The following is a 13,718-nucleotide window of genomic DNA, read 5'->3' on the forward strand; positions in this document are numbered from 1 at the left end:
TTCTAGGTGTTTTTATGAATTTGCTACAAGGATAGGTTCATTCATTGTCCTGAACTACTAATTAAGAAGGGCAGAGTTGATTGAAGCCACTGAAGTTGTTTTACAGCTGATAACACGCTTTTGAACAATTGAAAACATTGTTCACGGTTAATGGTTTGACAGTTCCATCTAAGCAATTTTCAAGGTGAATATTTCAGTATGTTTTGTATGAATTTTCCTCTCATCATTATATTACATTGCTGTAAGACAGATAGGTAGATAACTGAAAACACACTCCTGTAAAATTAATTGATCATAATATTTTCTTGGTTTTCAATATTGGACTTTGTGTGATGTTATAATCCCACAATTCATACCTTGTGATTCGGTTCACTTTGGGGTTTAGAGTGTTCTAATACAGGGCTTTTCAACCTTTTCACTGACTGTACCACTTTAAGGCTATGGCAATATTTGAGTACCACCTAGCAAGGTGTCAAAAACTTGATGACCAAAACAAAAAACAAAAAGCCTGTTCAAAGTTGAAATTGCACTGAAATAACCATTTTTCACACTTATGACCATTGCAGCATGCCCAAGGTCATGTGATTTATATTTGGATGCTTGGCAACTGATTCACATTTATGATGATTACAGTGTTCCAGGGTCATATGATCCCATTTTGCAACCTTTTGACAAGCAAAGTCAATGGCAGGGCTGCTAGTGGCCAAGTGCTAAGGTGGAACTTCCTTCCTTCTCTCCCTTCCTTCTTCCCTGCCTCCTTCTTTCTCGTGCCCGCCTCCTTCTGAAGGAAGAATTTGAACACCCCCCCCCATATTTTCCCTCCTCCATATATTCATCAAACAAGGAAAAGCCCCCAGAGACAGAAAAGTGAAGCTGCTGAGGGAACTAGCTTAAAAAGGCACATTCCCCTTTAAGAATTACTACTGGCTAGAAAGGAAAGTTAATGAGTGCATCCGGCACTTAAGGAAGAAACAAAAACCGTAGTAAGTATTGGCTGCCAGCTAAGGCAGCCTCCCCAAATGGCTCCATTCATAAGTAAAGGAATGCTACAGGCAAAATCCATTCAGGAGAAAAATACTTCAAAATCCCTTGCAGCAAAACTTACAGCTAACAATAGCAGAACAATAGAAGCTAACAGGAGACATCAGCCAAATAGAAACTGCCAAACACTCCTTAAGAACACAAAGCCCACATTGCACAAATCCCAGAACTTCAAAGTCACAAAAGCACATAAGAATCCTTCTACTCTCCATCTCCCTCAGTGTCTTACCTCCAGCTGATGCTACCTTTCTTCATTCCTCCTGGAGCGCAACCCTTCCCCTGCTGCATTTCTTGCCTGTTCGTTGCTGCCAGCAGGTGGCTGCCACAGAAGTTGTAGATCGGCTCATGGCCGGCCTGCTTGGACTCCTTGATCTCCTCTCTTCTCCCCCCCACCCTCCTCCTTCCCCTTCGGTGCAGCTAGAGCTGACTCCACATCCTCCCAAGGCTGCTCCTTTTTTTCCCCTCTCCCACCCAAACTGCCTCCTTTTATAGCAGCGGTTCTCAACCTGTGGTTCGGGAACCCATTTGGGGTCGAACGACCATTTCACGGGGGTTACCAAACAATGCAGTCCGCCATTTTTCCCCCTTTTCCTTAGCTGTGCTACTCCCTTTTTATTCTATTGGCTTTTGAAAGCCAATAGGAATTGTCCAGGCTGTCTCTGCCCTGCTGAGCCCGCCAAAAGTCCCATTCTGCAAACGATGCTGCAAGTTGTCTGCAGCGAAGGTGAGCTGTCTGGAAGTTTCCACCCCTCCCTGCTGAGCAACTACTAAAAATGTAAGTAAAAGAGGGCCAGGGGTGGAAGGTGGGAGGCCGGCGGGCGCAGGGAGGGTTGCTGGCGCGTGTGGGGCCCAGCGGATGCCTTACCTCCCTTGGGCTGGGCCAGCTGGTGGCCCAGCCAGTGGTCGGCCTGCGCCGTCTCTGCCGCTTGCCAGCTATGCCTCGGCCGACGCAGGGGGCAGCACCATGCATGCGCAGCACTCCTGGGCAGGGAAAGTCCTTGACTTACGACCGGTTGGGTAGTCCTCGACTTACAACCGGTTGGGTAGTCCTCGACTTGCAACCGGTTGGGGGTCGCGGCATTAAAAAGGTTGAGAACCACTGTTTTATAGCTTCTCCTGTCTCCGCCCCCTCCTCCTCCTTTCTCAAGGGGAAGGGTGAGCCAGAAGTGAGCCTGGGGTGAGGCTCAGCCTCAGCCACTCTGCAGCTCCAGAGGACTCTCTCACAGTAAGTCTTTGCCTGCGCTGGCTCTTTCCCTCCCCTACTACACTTGGCTAGCAGGGCTGCGTACCACCTGCCACTTGTTAATGTACCACAAGTGGTACACGTACCACCTGTTGAAAAGCCCTGTTCTGATAGGAAGATGTATAATCCTAAAGTCTGCACACTCCATCATGAGGGAATCAAAATCATATGCCTGCCCACATTGCAAACCATATTATATTGGACAAATAGAATACATCATTTACATCAAAGAATTATGAAACACAAAACTACAATAAAGAATCAGGATTGTAAATATCTAACAGCCACCATAATGTTAAAACTAATCATATATTTGACTGGGAGAGTGAAATAGTAGACCCCATGAAACAACAACCCCCCTCCCCAAGATTTCCTAGAAGTCTGGCAGTCAAGCAAATGGGCTGCGAAGAGATTCATTGAGCTGGATACTATCTACCATCTACCAGGTACTTAAATTAAAATATCAATCATCAACAGACAAGGACCAATCAAAATGGAAACAGCAGCACTCCCAAGAATGAATTGATCGATACCTTGCAGGAAACCTCCAATCACCTATCAATCCTCCTGAGTTCAAATCTTAAATACACTAAAAATTCTACAAGGCAATCTTCTCTCTTTTTGAATGGCTACACTGAGAAAACATAGCAGACAGTTTTTCTGAAGCATCTGCAGAAAACCTGATCAGTACCTTGGTATTAATATCCCAAAATCTGGAGATCCCAGCTGCAAAGTATATAAAAACCAAGGTACCTCTGTTCCAAGAATTTTTTTTTTAATTTAACTTGTTAAAATTATTCTAAAAAGAGATAGTATGGTATAATGGTTAAGTGCTGGATTAAGACCAGTAAAAACCCACTTTTGTTACTGTAACAAATAGAGGTGAAGAACACAGACTATATTATCACATAATTCTTGAATTAATGATGAAAGGAAACCACTCAGGTTAGTGATGATTTGTATGTATAGACACAGAGCCATCTTCTGTTTAATTTTTGTATCTTCAGCATAAGCCCCATCTTTAACGCCCAGGCGTTTCCTTGCATATAAAGGAGCTATGATTCAGGACAGACTTTACAATTCCTACCACTTGCTTTGCACATGCAAATTCTGAAATTCTGTCTCTATTCCAAGATTTTCAACTTGGGCACCATTCAAATATTTCAGCTTAAGCAATCTTTGGTGATGGCCATGCTGGCTGCAGGAAGCTGCTCTGAATTGTCTATTCACAAAATCAAATGATGATTTACATCATGATTTATATGATGGATTAGAATATTCTGCTAAGAATGGATAATTCTGTGACTTGAAGTCAGTAACAGAATAACAGAATTGGAAGGGACCTTATAGATCTTTCAGTCCAGGGCTCCTACATATCTTATACACAAAAGATTAATCTGTCAGCAGGCATCTCTAGACAATTAACTTTCAGAATGGAGTTCATTGACAAACTGCAAACCTCAGAGTACAAAGTGGGACTAGAATCCTAAAGAGATACATGGATGTGTCCATTGGTTTGAGATTCCTCTTTTGATGTTCATCAGGTTCAAGGATATATTACTCTATACATACATAAACAAACACACACAAAAAACCATACCATGCTGCAAAGGAAAACCACAGGCTGCAGCATGATGCTTATTTTAAAAATGCTGCTAAGCTCTGAAAATTATTTAAAAAAAATAAAAATAAAAATGGAGAGTAGCTCCCAATGTTTGACTAGAAATGTGTCTTGAATAAAGACAGATAGAAGCTCCAGAAGACATGCATATGTACAATTTGAAACTGCCTATCTTTCCTCATGGTATGCATTTTCTGAATGAGCAAAATACCTTTAAGCACCCATTTGGAAGAACATGGACCATAGAAAAGAATATGAACAAGTTTTAATGTGGTTTTTAAACTTGCTTTGCTTTGTCTATTTCATTTATGGTTATATTTTTTTACCTTTTAAGATTTTCCTTAGTCACCATGAATTGTCAGAAAAGTGAGCTAAAGAGTAAAAAAACCTCCCACAAAAGATTAAATTCTATTACAAAAATTATATATTATTCTTTTCCATAAAGGTCTGCCATCACTATGTACATATGACATACATATACACATACACGTTGATGATTAGTCTTTTGACCATGTCATTAAACAATAAAATACAACAAAGAAAGGAAAGTTAAAAATATAATCAGTACCAATTTAGGTCAAATAATTTCATTGGCCCTATAATCAACTGAAATCTCTGCTAGGTTATTTTTCATTTTCTGCATTGTTTTGTTTTAAATTGTCACATTTACTACAGGGAACCAAACTCACTTGCATTTCAATAGTGTTTTTCAGAATTAACTTCAAAATTAAAAAAGATCCGCTTAATGTCACATCTGAGATTTAAACCAAGTCTCTTAATGATAGAATCAAAGAGTTTAGGCCATCAAGTCAGACTGCTCTGCTCAGAATAACTATCTAAATCAGGGGTGTCAAATTCACCGCATCAGCATTGTGGTTGCCCTCAGGGGGCTGGGTGGGTGTGGCCAGGCTGGATGCGGCCTACTGGGTGGGCGTTGCTGGAGTGGGTGTGGCCTACTGGGTGGGCATGGCCAGCTTTACATCATGTCAAGGATGCCTGTGGGGGCCTGGGCAGGAGTGAGACAGATCTGAGGGTCTCTGGCAGAAGGGGATGGGACCAGGGCAAATGCCAAAGCATGGTCCACTGGAGGAGCCTCACTGTTCCTCTCAGACCATGCGGGGGGGGGGAGGCTGGATGGTGATGCGGGCTGCCCGGAGCCCTGGGCAGCAGAGGTCAAATGCCCAGCCTGGTCCTCGAGCACCTGCAGCACCAAGCTCAGCCCCACTTCCCAAGGAAGCGCCCAGCTGCACTTATCTCCTCCTCAAGGCTGCTGGTGCTGTGCTTGCTCTCCTTAGCCAGTTGCTCATGATGGGTACGAAGGCAAAGTCAGAGGGAGGCCTATTTCCTCTCCATGGGAGGAGACATGACTTTGTATCCAAAGCTTCCTTAGCAATAGGATGGGAGACCCCCAGGATAGGCCAAGAGGGGGCAAGGGGATGTGAAAGGGCAGCAGGGCAGAACTAAGGTGGGACTTCCCTCAGACTCTCCCTCTCCTTTTCTTCTTTCCTTCCTTCTTTCTAAGTACAGAGTGGTGGGAAAATATTTGAGATGAGGGAGGAAGAAAAACAGGCAAGAAACGGCAGCTGGGAAGGTGTCACCCTTTGTGAGGAATGAAGAAATGCATCATCGCCTGGAAGTGACCAGTGCGATGGTGCATTTCTTCATTCCTCATAAAGATGACACCTCCCCAACATGCACCCAGTGGGCGGGGCTGATGTGGCAGAGGCTGGTTCCTTGCTGTTTCCAGAAGGCCTTGTGGAGCTAAGACTGAATGCGTTTCAGCATAGATGGCCACCACAAAATTGTAAATTGGCTCCTGGCCAGCCTGGGCCAGGGTCAAGGCAACGGGGGCCATTCCCTCATTGTTTCCAGGATGGCTTCGCGGGCCACATGAAACCGCTTCGCAGGCCGCATCCGGCCCCCAGGCCTTGTGTTTGACATGTCTGATCTAAATTAAAGTATTATAGTCATTGTATAGTCAGCCAAATGTTTAGCCTGGTTTCTGCATTTTTATCTACCTATCAAATCCTTCCCAAGGATTTGGATTATTATTATACATTTATTGGCCACCAACTCCAATGGACCCCCGACTTCTTGGCAAACTCATCATTCTAGGTAATTGTTCTTTATCAAACTACTCTGTTAAGAAAGTTGACCATGTACTTCATACACTATATCACCCCACAACAGTTTCTGCACTGAAAACACCTGGTTTTTTTAGTATTCAAGTGTAACATTTCTATTCCATAGAAACTGTAAAGGATGCCTCCAGTTGAAACCCAAACCAATTCATTTGAATGTTTCTTTGTTTATCAGTGTGTCAGTGAACTTCTTCGATTTGAGAATCAATGAGAAGAATTAATGTTCTGCTACCAGTAGTATTATTTGACTTGAAAATGCCTTGTTTTCTTGCAATGCCACTTTATGCCTTTAGATGGCATATTTTCCATTTTGCAAAAAAAATTCATCTACAAGTATCTACCGTACTATACAGGTAGCCCTTGACTTACAAGAGTTTGTTTAGTGACTGTTCAAAGTTACAATGGCACTGACAAAGTGATCTATGATAGCCTCCTCATGGTCATGTGATCAAAATTTGGATACTTGGGTTCACATTTATGACAGTTGCAGTGTCCCAGGGTCAGGGGATCACCTTTTGTAACTTTCTGACCAAGCAAAGTCAATGGGGAAGCCAGATTCACTTAATAATTGTGTTACTAATCTAACAACTTCAGTGATTCACTTAACAACTGTGGAAAGCAAGGTTGTATAATGGGGCAAAACTCACATAACAACTGTCTCGCTTAGCAACAGAAATGTTGTGCTCAATTGTGGTCATAAGTTAAGGACTACCTGTACCATTATTTCCTATCAGAAGACATCCTGTAAGAATGGTAAAGTCAAGTTGGTTGTGTTTGGAAAAAAATCTTAGTCATATATTCTAAATGAGAAACAAAAAAAAAGTCAAATGGAATTGATTTGTATAAGCAGAAAGGATGTACTGCAATGTCTGTGCATCTCATGTTGCTGAGGCATACAATGAATGGAACATAGTCATGTGCATCTAATTACTCAAATGAATGTGACCACAGTGAGGCTGAGAACCTGTGTATCTTTGAAAATAAGTAAACACTATAGTCAATGATCAAATGAAGAAGTACTATAGATGTTGTCCTGAAGTTGTTATACTGTTTTTTGAAAAGCAGTATAATTCAATAGCTCTAAAGAAATAAACAATATATATAATCTGTACATTAATATTGGGCAACCCACTGGGCCAACATACAGAAGCATTTCTTGCAAAATACTATTGAATGATAAGAAAGGTTGAAATTTTGATCTAATCCCCAAAAGATACTTATGATCCAGTACCAGAGTTCCAACAGCGGCAACCTCTCCATGGTCATGACCACATTTTGGGTGCTTGGCAACTGGTTTATCTTTACAGCCAGTTTCAGCATTCCACAATCATATGACATGATTTATGACTTTTTTTGCCAGAAACTGGCCTTTTTGGCCAATTTCCAGCAAAAATGCCCATAAGAATTCATTAATGACTGCAGCATTCAATTTATTCTGAATCACATAGCTCTATGTAACCCTAACTAGAGAGCACGTATCAGTATGTTAGAATACCTGGCATTTATTGGGTTAAGTGCTGTTTCCTTAAGAGATGGATTATGGGAAATGCAGTTTAGCTAGTCAGTCATCCCATGTTAATGGGTCAGTGGGAGGAGTTTCTAAAGGGCATTGGGAGACTTCCTGGACACTAGCCAGTTTGGAATGTCTTTGTCTAAAGAAGAGCATGGGCCATCAGATGTCACCCGATGACCTTGTGCTGCTATAAAGATGGTATGGAGAGAGAGCATCATTCTTTCACCTATAGAAATGGACAGAGATATATTATCAGAGGCAACCGTCATGAATGCAAGTAATCTTTCTGATTAAATATGTTTTTGTTATGAAATCATTTCTATTGAGTTTATCTATCTGATTTGATTTAAGAAGGCGTTTTAATTCAAGATCAGAATAGTGAAAGAATGATGCTATCTCTCCATACCATCTTTATAGCAGCACAGGGTCATCGGGTGACATCTGATGGCCCATGCTCTTCTTTAGACAAAGACATTCCAAACTGGCTTGTGTCCAGGAAGTCTCCCAATGTCCTTTGGAAACTCCTCCCACTGACCCATTAACATGGGATGACTGACTAGCTAAACTGCATTTCCCATAATCCATCTCTTAAGGAAACAGCACTTAACCCAATAAATGCCAGATATTCTAACATACTGATACATGCTCTCTAGTTAGGGTTACATAGAGCTATATGATTCAGAATACAGTTAACAACTGCCACAAAAAGATTATAAATTCAGTCACATGGTGCCTCAACTTATGACGGAAACCTGGCCTTATTTATAGTCATATGTCAAGGACTATCTATACTCAGATCTATACCTGAAGGATCCCAAGATTCTCATGAGTCCTAGGAGCAATATCTTGACTTTGGCTGCAACAAAACAAACCATGATCTGTTGAATGAGTAAAGGTAAAAGTCAGTTATTGGGTCAAGGATCATCTAGGACAGCAATGCCAGCAAAATAAGTATATGAGGGATAAATATGGCATGCTCACTTGTAGTTATCTGATGCTAATCCACCACAATTGACAGACAACCCCACTTGATGAATAAAGTTTTTCCCACACTTCACATTTTGCTGCAGTTCATACATAGCTGGGTTTTCCCGACACACCTTCTTCTCCCACTTACATACCTCTTGGTAATGGCACAAACACCTTCCCTTTCTTATCTTATCAAAAGTCAGCCCCCTAGTACTCAAACAGGAGCCACATTTTCCTGGAGACCAGGCAGCCAGACTAGTAATTACCATGCGTGGATAAGCTCAATATGGGGGAAGGTAGGATGACTGTACAGCACATTAGATATAAGCTGTAATCTTACAGGATGTGGAATGGCAGAATTCAAAAATGTGTATTCCTTGATTTGAACCCTCCATAAAAACGTAAATCCAGAATCATTTATTTATTTGATTGTTATCCTGCCTTTATTATTTTATAAGTTACTCAAGTCAGAAAAAATACATAATACATCTTTCTCCTATTTCCCAACAACAATCCTGTGAGGTGGATTGGGCTGAGAGAGAATGACTGGCCCAAACTCACCCAGTTGCTTTCGTGTCTAAGGCAGGACTAGAACTCACCATCTCCTGGATTCTAGCACCTTAACCACTACACCAAAATGGCTCATTATTGCATCACTGACCCATAATATTAGAAGATTGTCCCTGTAAAATCAAACAACAGAAGGGGAGAAATTGACCTGTATCCAAGGTACACAAGGTCTATGTAGTCCTTCTGTGAGGGAGATGGGCAGGTTCTAAATATGATTAGTTAATAAATAAATTTTAAAATGTATGCCATTCTGCTCTATCCCAGCACTCTTTGGACATATATTCTTTTTATTCTCTCATGGTTTTTTTTTGTTTCTTTAATCCCCAGGTTTGCCATCTGTGAACAAAAGTTCACAGTACAATCCAGAATGAAAGGTTTCAAGGCACATACATGGAAGTGATAAATATCACAAAAGTGCATCATACACAGCAAGTATGTGAGTACAGGAATACAAAACAGTAAGAGATTAAATAAAGGAATATAAATAGCTCAAGCATCTCTACATAAGCTGACTCCCTACAAATTAGATGTTCCTGTGTGAGACTTGTGCCTCCTCTGTACATCCTGATAGCCAGGATACAAACTTCCCTCACGAACTTCCCTCAAGTTTGCTGCTGCTTGACTGGATCAACCAGTGTATTAGTTGTTGTTGCAAGAATCTAAAGATATTGAATAACCACTGAGCACTGCAGTTCTAATGCAGGGCCTTACTTCATGGCCTCCAAAGTGCAATACTAAAATAATTAATTATTGAGCTGCAATCATTATATGTACTCACTAATTCTATTTAATTTGCACTTTGTATAGCCTAGTCAAATGCCATTTGAATGTTCTTTATTATTTGTTGTCTTCTGTATTTTCTATATAGTACCTCATCTGAAAAGGTTATGGGGAAAATTAGAAAAAAAGTTTGTACATGAAAAATTCCCAAGCTAAGTGTATATTAAAGAATTGTGAACAAGCATTTTGTAGTGTTAAACTAGGGAAGATTTTGGATGAGCTGTTTATTGATTGTACTTTCTTTTCTTTTTTTTGAATTTATAATTTGTATTTAAAACAGGTAAATAAAGACGGTTCTTGTTTAACAACTACTGCACTTAACAGATGTCTCGTGTGATCACATGATCACCATTTGCAATCTTTTCCAGGTTCCTGCAAGCAAAATCAATGGAGAAGCTGGCACGAGGTTACAAATGGCGATCATATGATGTATTGCTTAAAGACCCATGGTGATTCATTTAATGACAGCAAACAGAAGTCCCAGAACTTCTGTTGCCAAATGGTACATTCATATGATGTTGCACTTTAGACTGCATCACTTAGCAATGGAAATTCTGGTCAGAATTGTCATTATTAAGTGAGAATTACCTGTATTTTTTTTAAAAAAAGACAGTATAAATAAATGGACAGATAATTATTTAAGTCATGCAATTATTATATAGTATAACATCATAATACAGGTAGTCCTCGAGTTACGAGTGTAATGGAGCCTGCCCATTCCACTTGTAACTCGAAAACTCGTAGAGTGAATCTTGGAGGTATGAGATAACTCCCTTGCTCGTTAAAACGCATGCGGCTCGTTAAGCGAAGATAAGGTATCTCAGGGTGGGGAAGGCCATGGAGGGCCTAGTGCTGGAACAGACTCCCAAGGCTTCCCTGATCCACTAAGATACCTCATGCTTCCCCCTCCCTTCCTGCTGTGTAGGACTCACCTGCAAAAGATCCGTCTCCTCTCTGCCATTCCTGCTGCTGCCTGGATTTAAAGCCGGGGGAGACTTCCGTGCCCCCCCGTGCGGCCCAATCCAGACTCCGGAGGCTTTTTCCAGGCCCGATTGGGCCACGGGGAGGGGGGGGCTGCAGAAGCGTTCACTGGTCTCAAATCTGAATGGCAGTGGCCTGGAAAAGGCCTCTGGAGCCCAGATTGGGCTGCGCGGGTGTGCAGAAGCCTCCTCCGGCCTTAGATCCAGGCTGCAGCGGCCTGGAAAAGGCCTCCAGAGCCCCAATCCAGCCTCCAGAGGCATGGGAAAGCGTCCCTCAGCTTTGGTTCTGTTCTCTGTTGTAGAGAACAGAGGCCTAAAGTACCATGAGATCACGCGAGATCAGTAGCATGAGATCTCACCCCACTGATCTCATGTGATCTTGTGTTACTTTAGGCTTTCATTCTCTGCGAATGCACCAAAGGCGTGAAGCAGCCAAGAAAGCGAAGGATCTTGATCTTCGCAGGGTGAGTATTGAAGGCCTGGTGCCTAGGGAGACCCGGGGCGGGGGTGGGGAGGGAGGGAATAACCAGGGTGAATGTTGCAGAGCCACTGCGGTTGCTTGTAAGGCTGAACGACTGCCGTGGTGCTGCAATATTTGTAACTTCGGGACTTGCTCATAAGCACTAGGGGGCGCTCATCATGTAACTTTGAATGAGTATTAAGTGAACCCTCATAACTCGGGGATTACCTTATATATTTTATATATATTCATTAGACTTTGTCCTAATGCAATCAAGACCATTATTTTATATCTAACATATACACATAAAATGGAAGCTAGGAAATAATATAGTATAAAAGCTATAATACTTTAACCTTCAGGATCCAGTAAGATTGAAATGAGTAGAGCCATCTCCATTTGGCTGAGGGAAGCCACAAAGTAGACTCTGCATATTGCTTTGTTTACTTTGAATTTTTATTCCCAGTTTCATTTTTAATAACGAGACTTAGTACCATAATACGTGGGTTACTTGTCGCATTGAAGGTGTGAGTAAAAGCTAAAACTTCTCATCAGGAATTAAATGCAATTAGATACTCACTGTACACACATACAGAATCACAGAAAGGATATGACTAAACATTGAAGAGGCATTCTGGTAATTAACTAATTTAAAAGATAGCTGGTGATTAAGTGTGCTACTTATAGATAAAAACATGTAAATACAAGCATCTTTCCTCCTCTCTAACACAAAAACAATTAAATCAAAATAAAATTCAGTTCTAGGCTTTTGAGTAGAGTTGTATTAATACCATAAGAGCTTATGCACGTTGGCTTTATTATCATCCTTTTAGAGAACACAATGCCTTTATTCACACATATCCCTCTCTAGGTTCACTGGAATTTTTTTGCCGTAGTTGTTAAGCGAATCACTGTAGTTGTGAATCACGTGGTTATTAAGTGAACCCAGCTTCCCCCATTGACTCTGCTTGTGGGAAGCCAGCTGGGAAGATCACAAATGGCAATCACATGACCCAGAAAGCTGCAACCATCATAAATACTTGCCAGTTACCAAATTTTGATCACGTCACTGTGAGGATATGAGGACCGATCATAAGTAACTTTTTCAGTGCCACAGTAACTCTGAATAGTGATGAAACAAAGGATTGTCAAGGACTATCTGTAACTTTAATTGGATCATTATAAGACATTACTAGCAAAATTTAGTAAAGAATTGTATGATAGGTAAAATTATGTCCTTACTGAAAACTGAGTCCTTCTGGTTCAGTTAGTTTAAATCCTGGTAACCATGCAATCTTCATTTTTACACCATCTTAATTTTTTCATTGCAGATATTTCCCCACATCAGAAATGGTAGAGCCGTATCCTTGAATCAGACATCCTCCAAAGGGTGAGGATTGCAAATTTTACAATCCTCAATCATCTCATTAAAACCATAGTCCCAATATATTTAGAAATGTCATGTGTAGTTTTTGTAGAAAAAAAAATTCTCACCTTAATTTGGAAATGTCACTGAAGATCATTTCTCTCATTTCTTTCTCTTTTTTTACTTTCCCAATATTTGAAGGGGAAGCACATTCAAATGCTCTTTTATTGAAATTTAAGATTTTAAGGAAAAAAATTCTATTCCAGGATGCCCTGTAAGGGTAAAACAATTTTTACTATATTAAAATGTTTTGATTCTCAAAATACTGTACCAGATAGAACTAAACAAAGATGAAATTAAATCCAGAATAATTTCATTGAAAGCATTCAGCTGCCTTAGTTACTCCCTTTTCCCAGATATACAGCTGAAACCATCAGTGGAGAAAAATAGATTTTAAAAATTATCAAATATGGATTCTGGACCGATCAGAAGAACTCAGCAGAAATGAAGTTTGCTATAAAATAAATAATGCTAATAATATGAGTTTGAGCAAGCACTTCAAGCTGTCTGTCATTCAATGTACAATGCAACTAATCCTTACTTACTGACACAATTGAGATCAACAACTCATTGTGGTCATTAAACAGGACATGACTATAATTTGCAATTTCACTTCCACATTCTCCATTAGCTCTGCTTGTTGGAAATCAGTTGTGAAGTTCACAAATGGTGATCATGTGACTGCAGGATGCTGTGATGATCATAAATGTGCACTGGTTGTGAAGCACCTGAACAATGATTATAGGATAGCAGGATGCTGCAATGGTCATAAATGTGAGGATGGTTTCCAACTATTGTAACTTTGAACAGTCACTAAACAAGGCAGTTGGTAAACAAGGACTTACTTATATAAGGCTTATAGTATCAGCAGGAGTCTGCTATTTGATAGGAATCTCTTACTGCCATTTCCAACTCTATTTCTCTCCTACCTCATATTTTCATGCTTTTATGTTGTGTGTGTAGGTGCCTTCAAA

The 13,718-nt window shown here is 40.7% G+C and overlaps 1 protein-coding gene across 1 annotated transcript in view; it reads left to right on the top strand.

The window, feature by feature from the left end:
• The window catches only part of ADPRHL1 (ADP-ribosylhydrolase like 1), a 42,026-nt gene extending 32,292 nt beyond the window's left edge, over positions 1-9,734 (top strand). Inside the window, exon 8 of the mRNA XM_039359744.1 lies at positions 9,426-9,734. Coding sequence (XP_039215678.1) covers positions 9,426-9,498 — 73 coding nt within the window. The 3' untranslated portion in view covers positions 9,499-9,734. The remainder of the gene's footprint in view (positions 1-9,425) is intronic.
• Positions 9,735-13,718: the final 3,984 nt, after the last annotated feature.

The sequence above is a fragment of the Crotalus tigris genome, unplaced genomic scaffold, assembly GCF_016545835.1.
Source record: "Crotalus tigris isolate CLP2741 ecotype Arizona unplaced genomic scaffold, ASM1654583v1 scf7180000019116.999743, whole genome shotgun sequence".
NCBI classification, from domain to species: domain Eukaryota; kingdom Metazoa; phylum Chordata; class Lepidosauria; order Squamata; family Viperidae; genus Crotalus; species Crotalus tigris.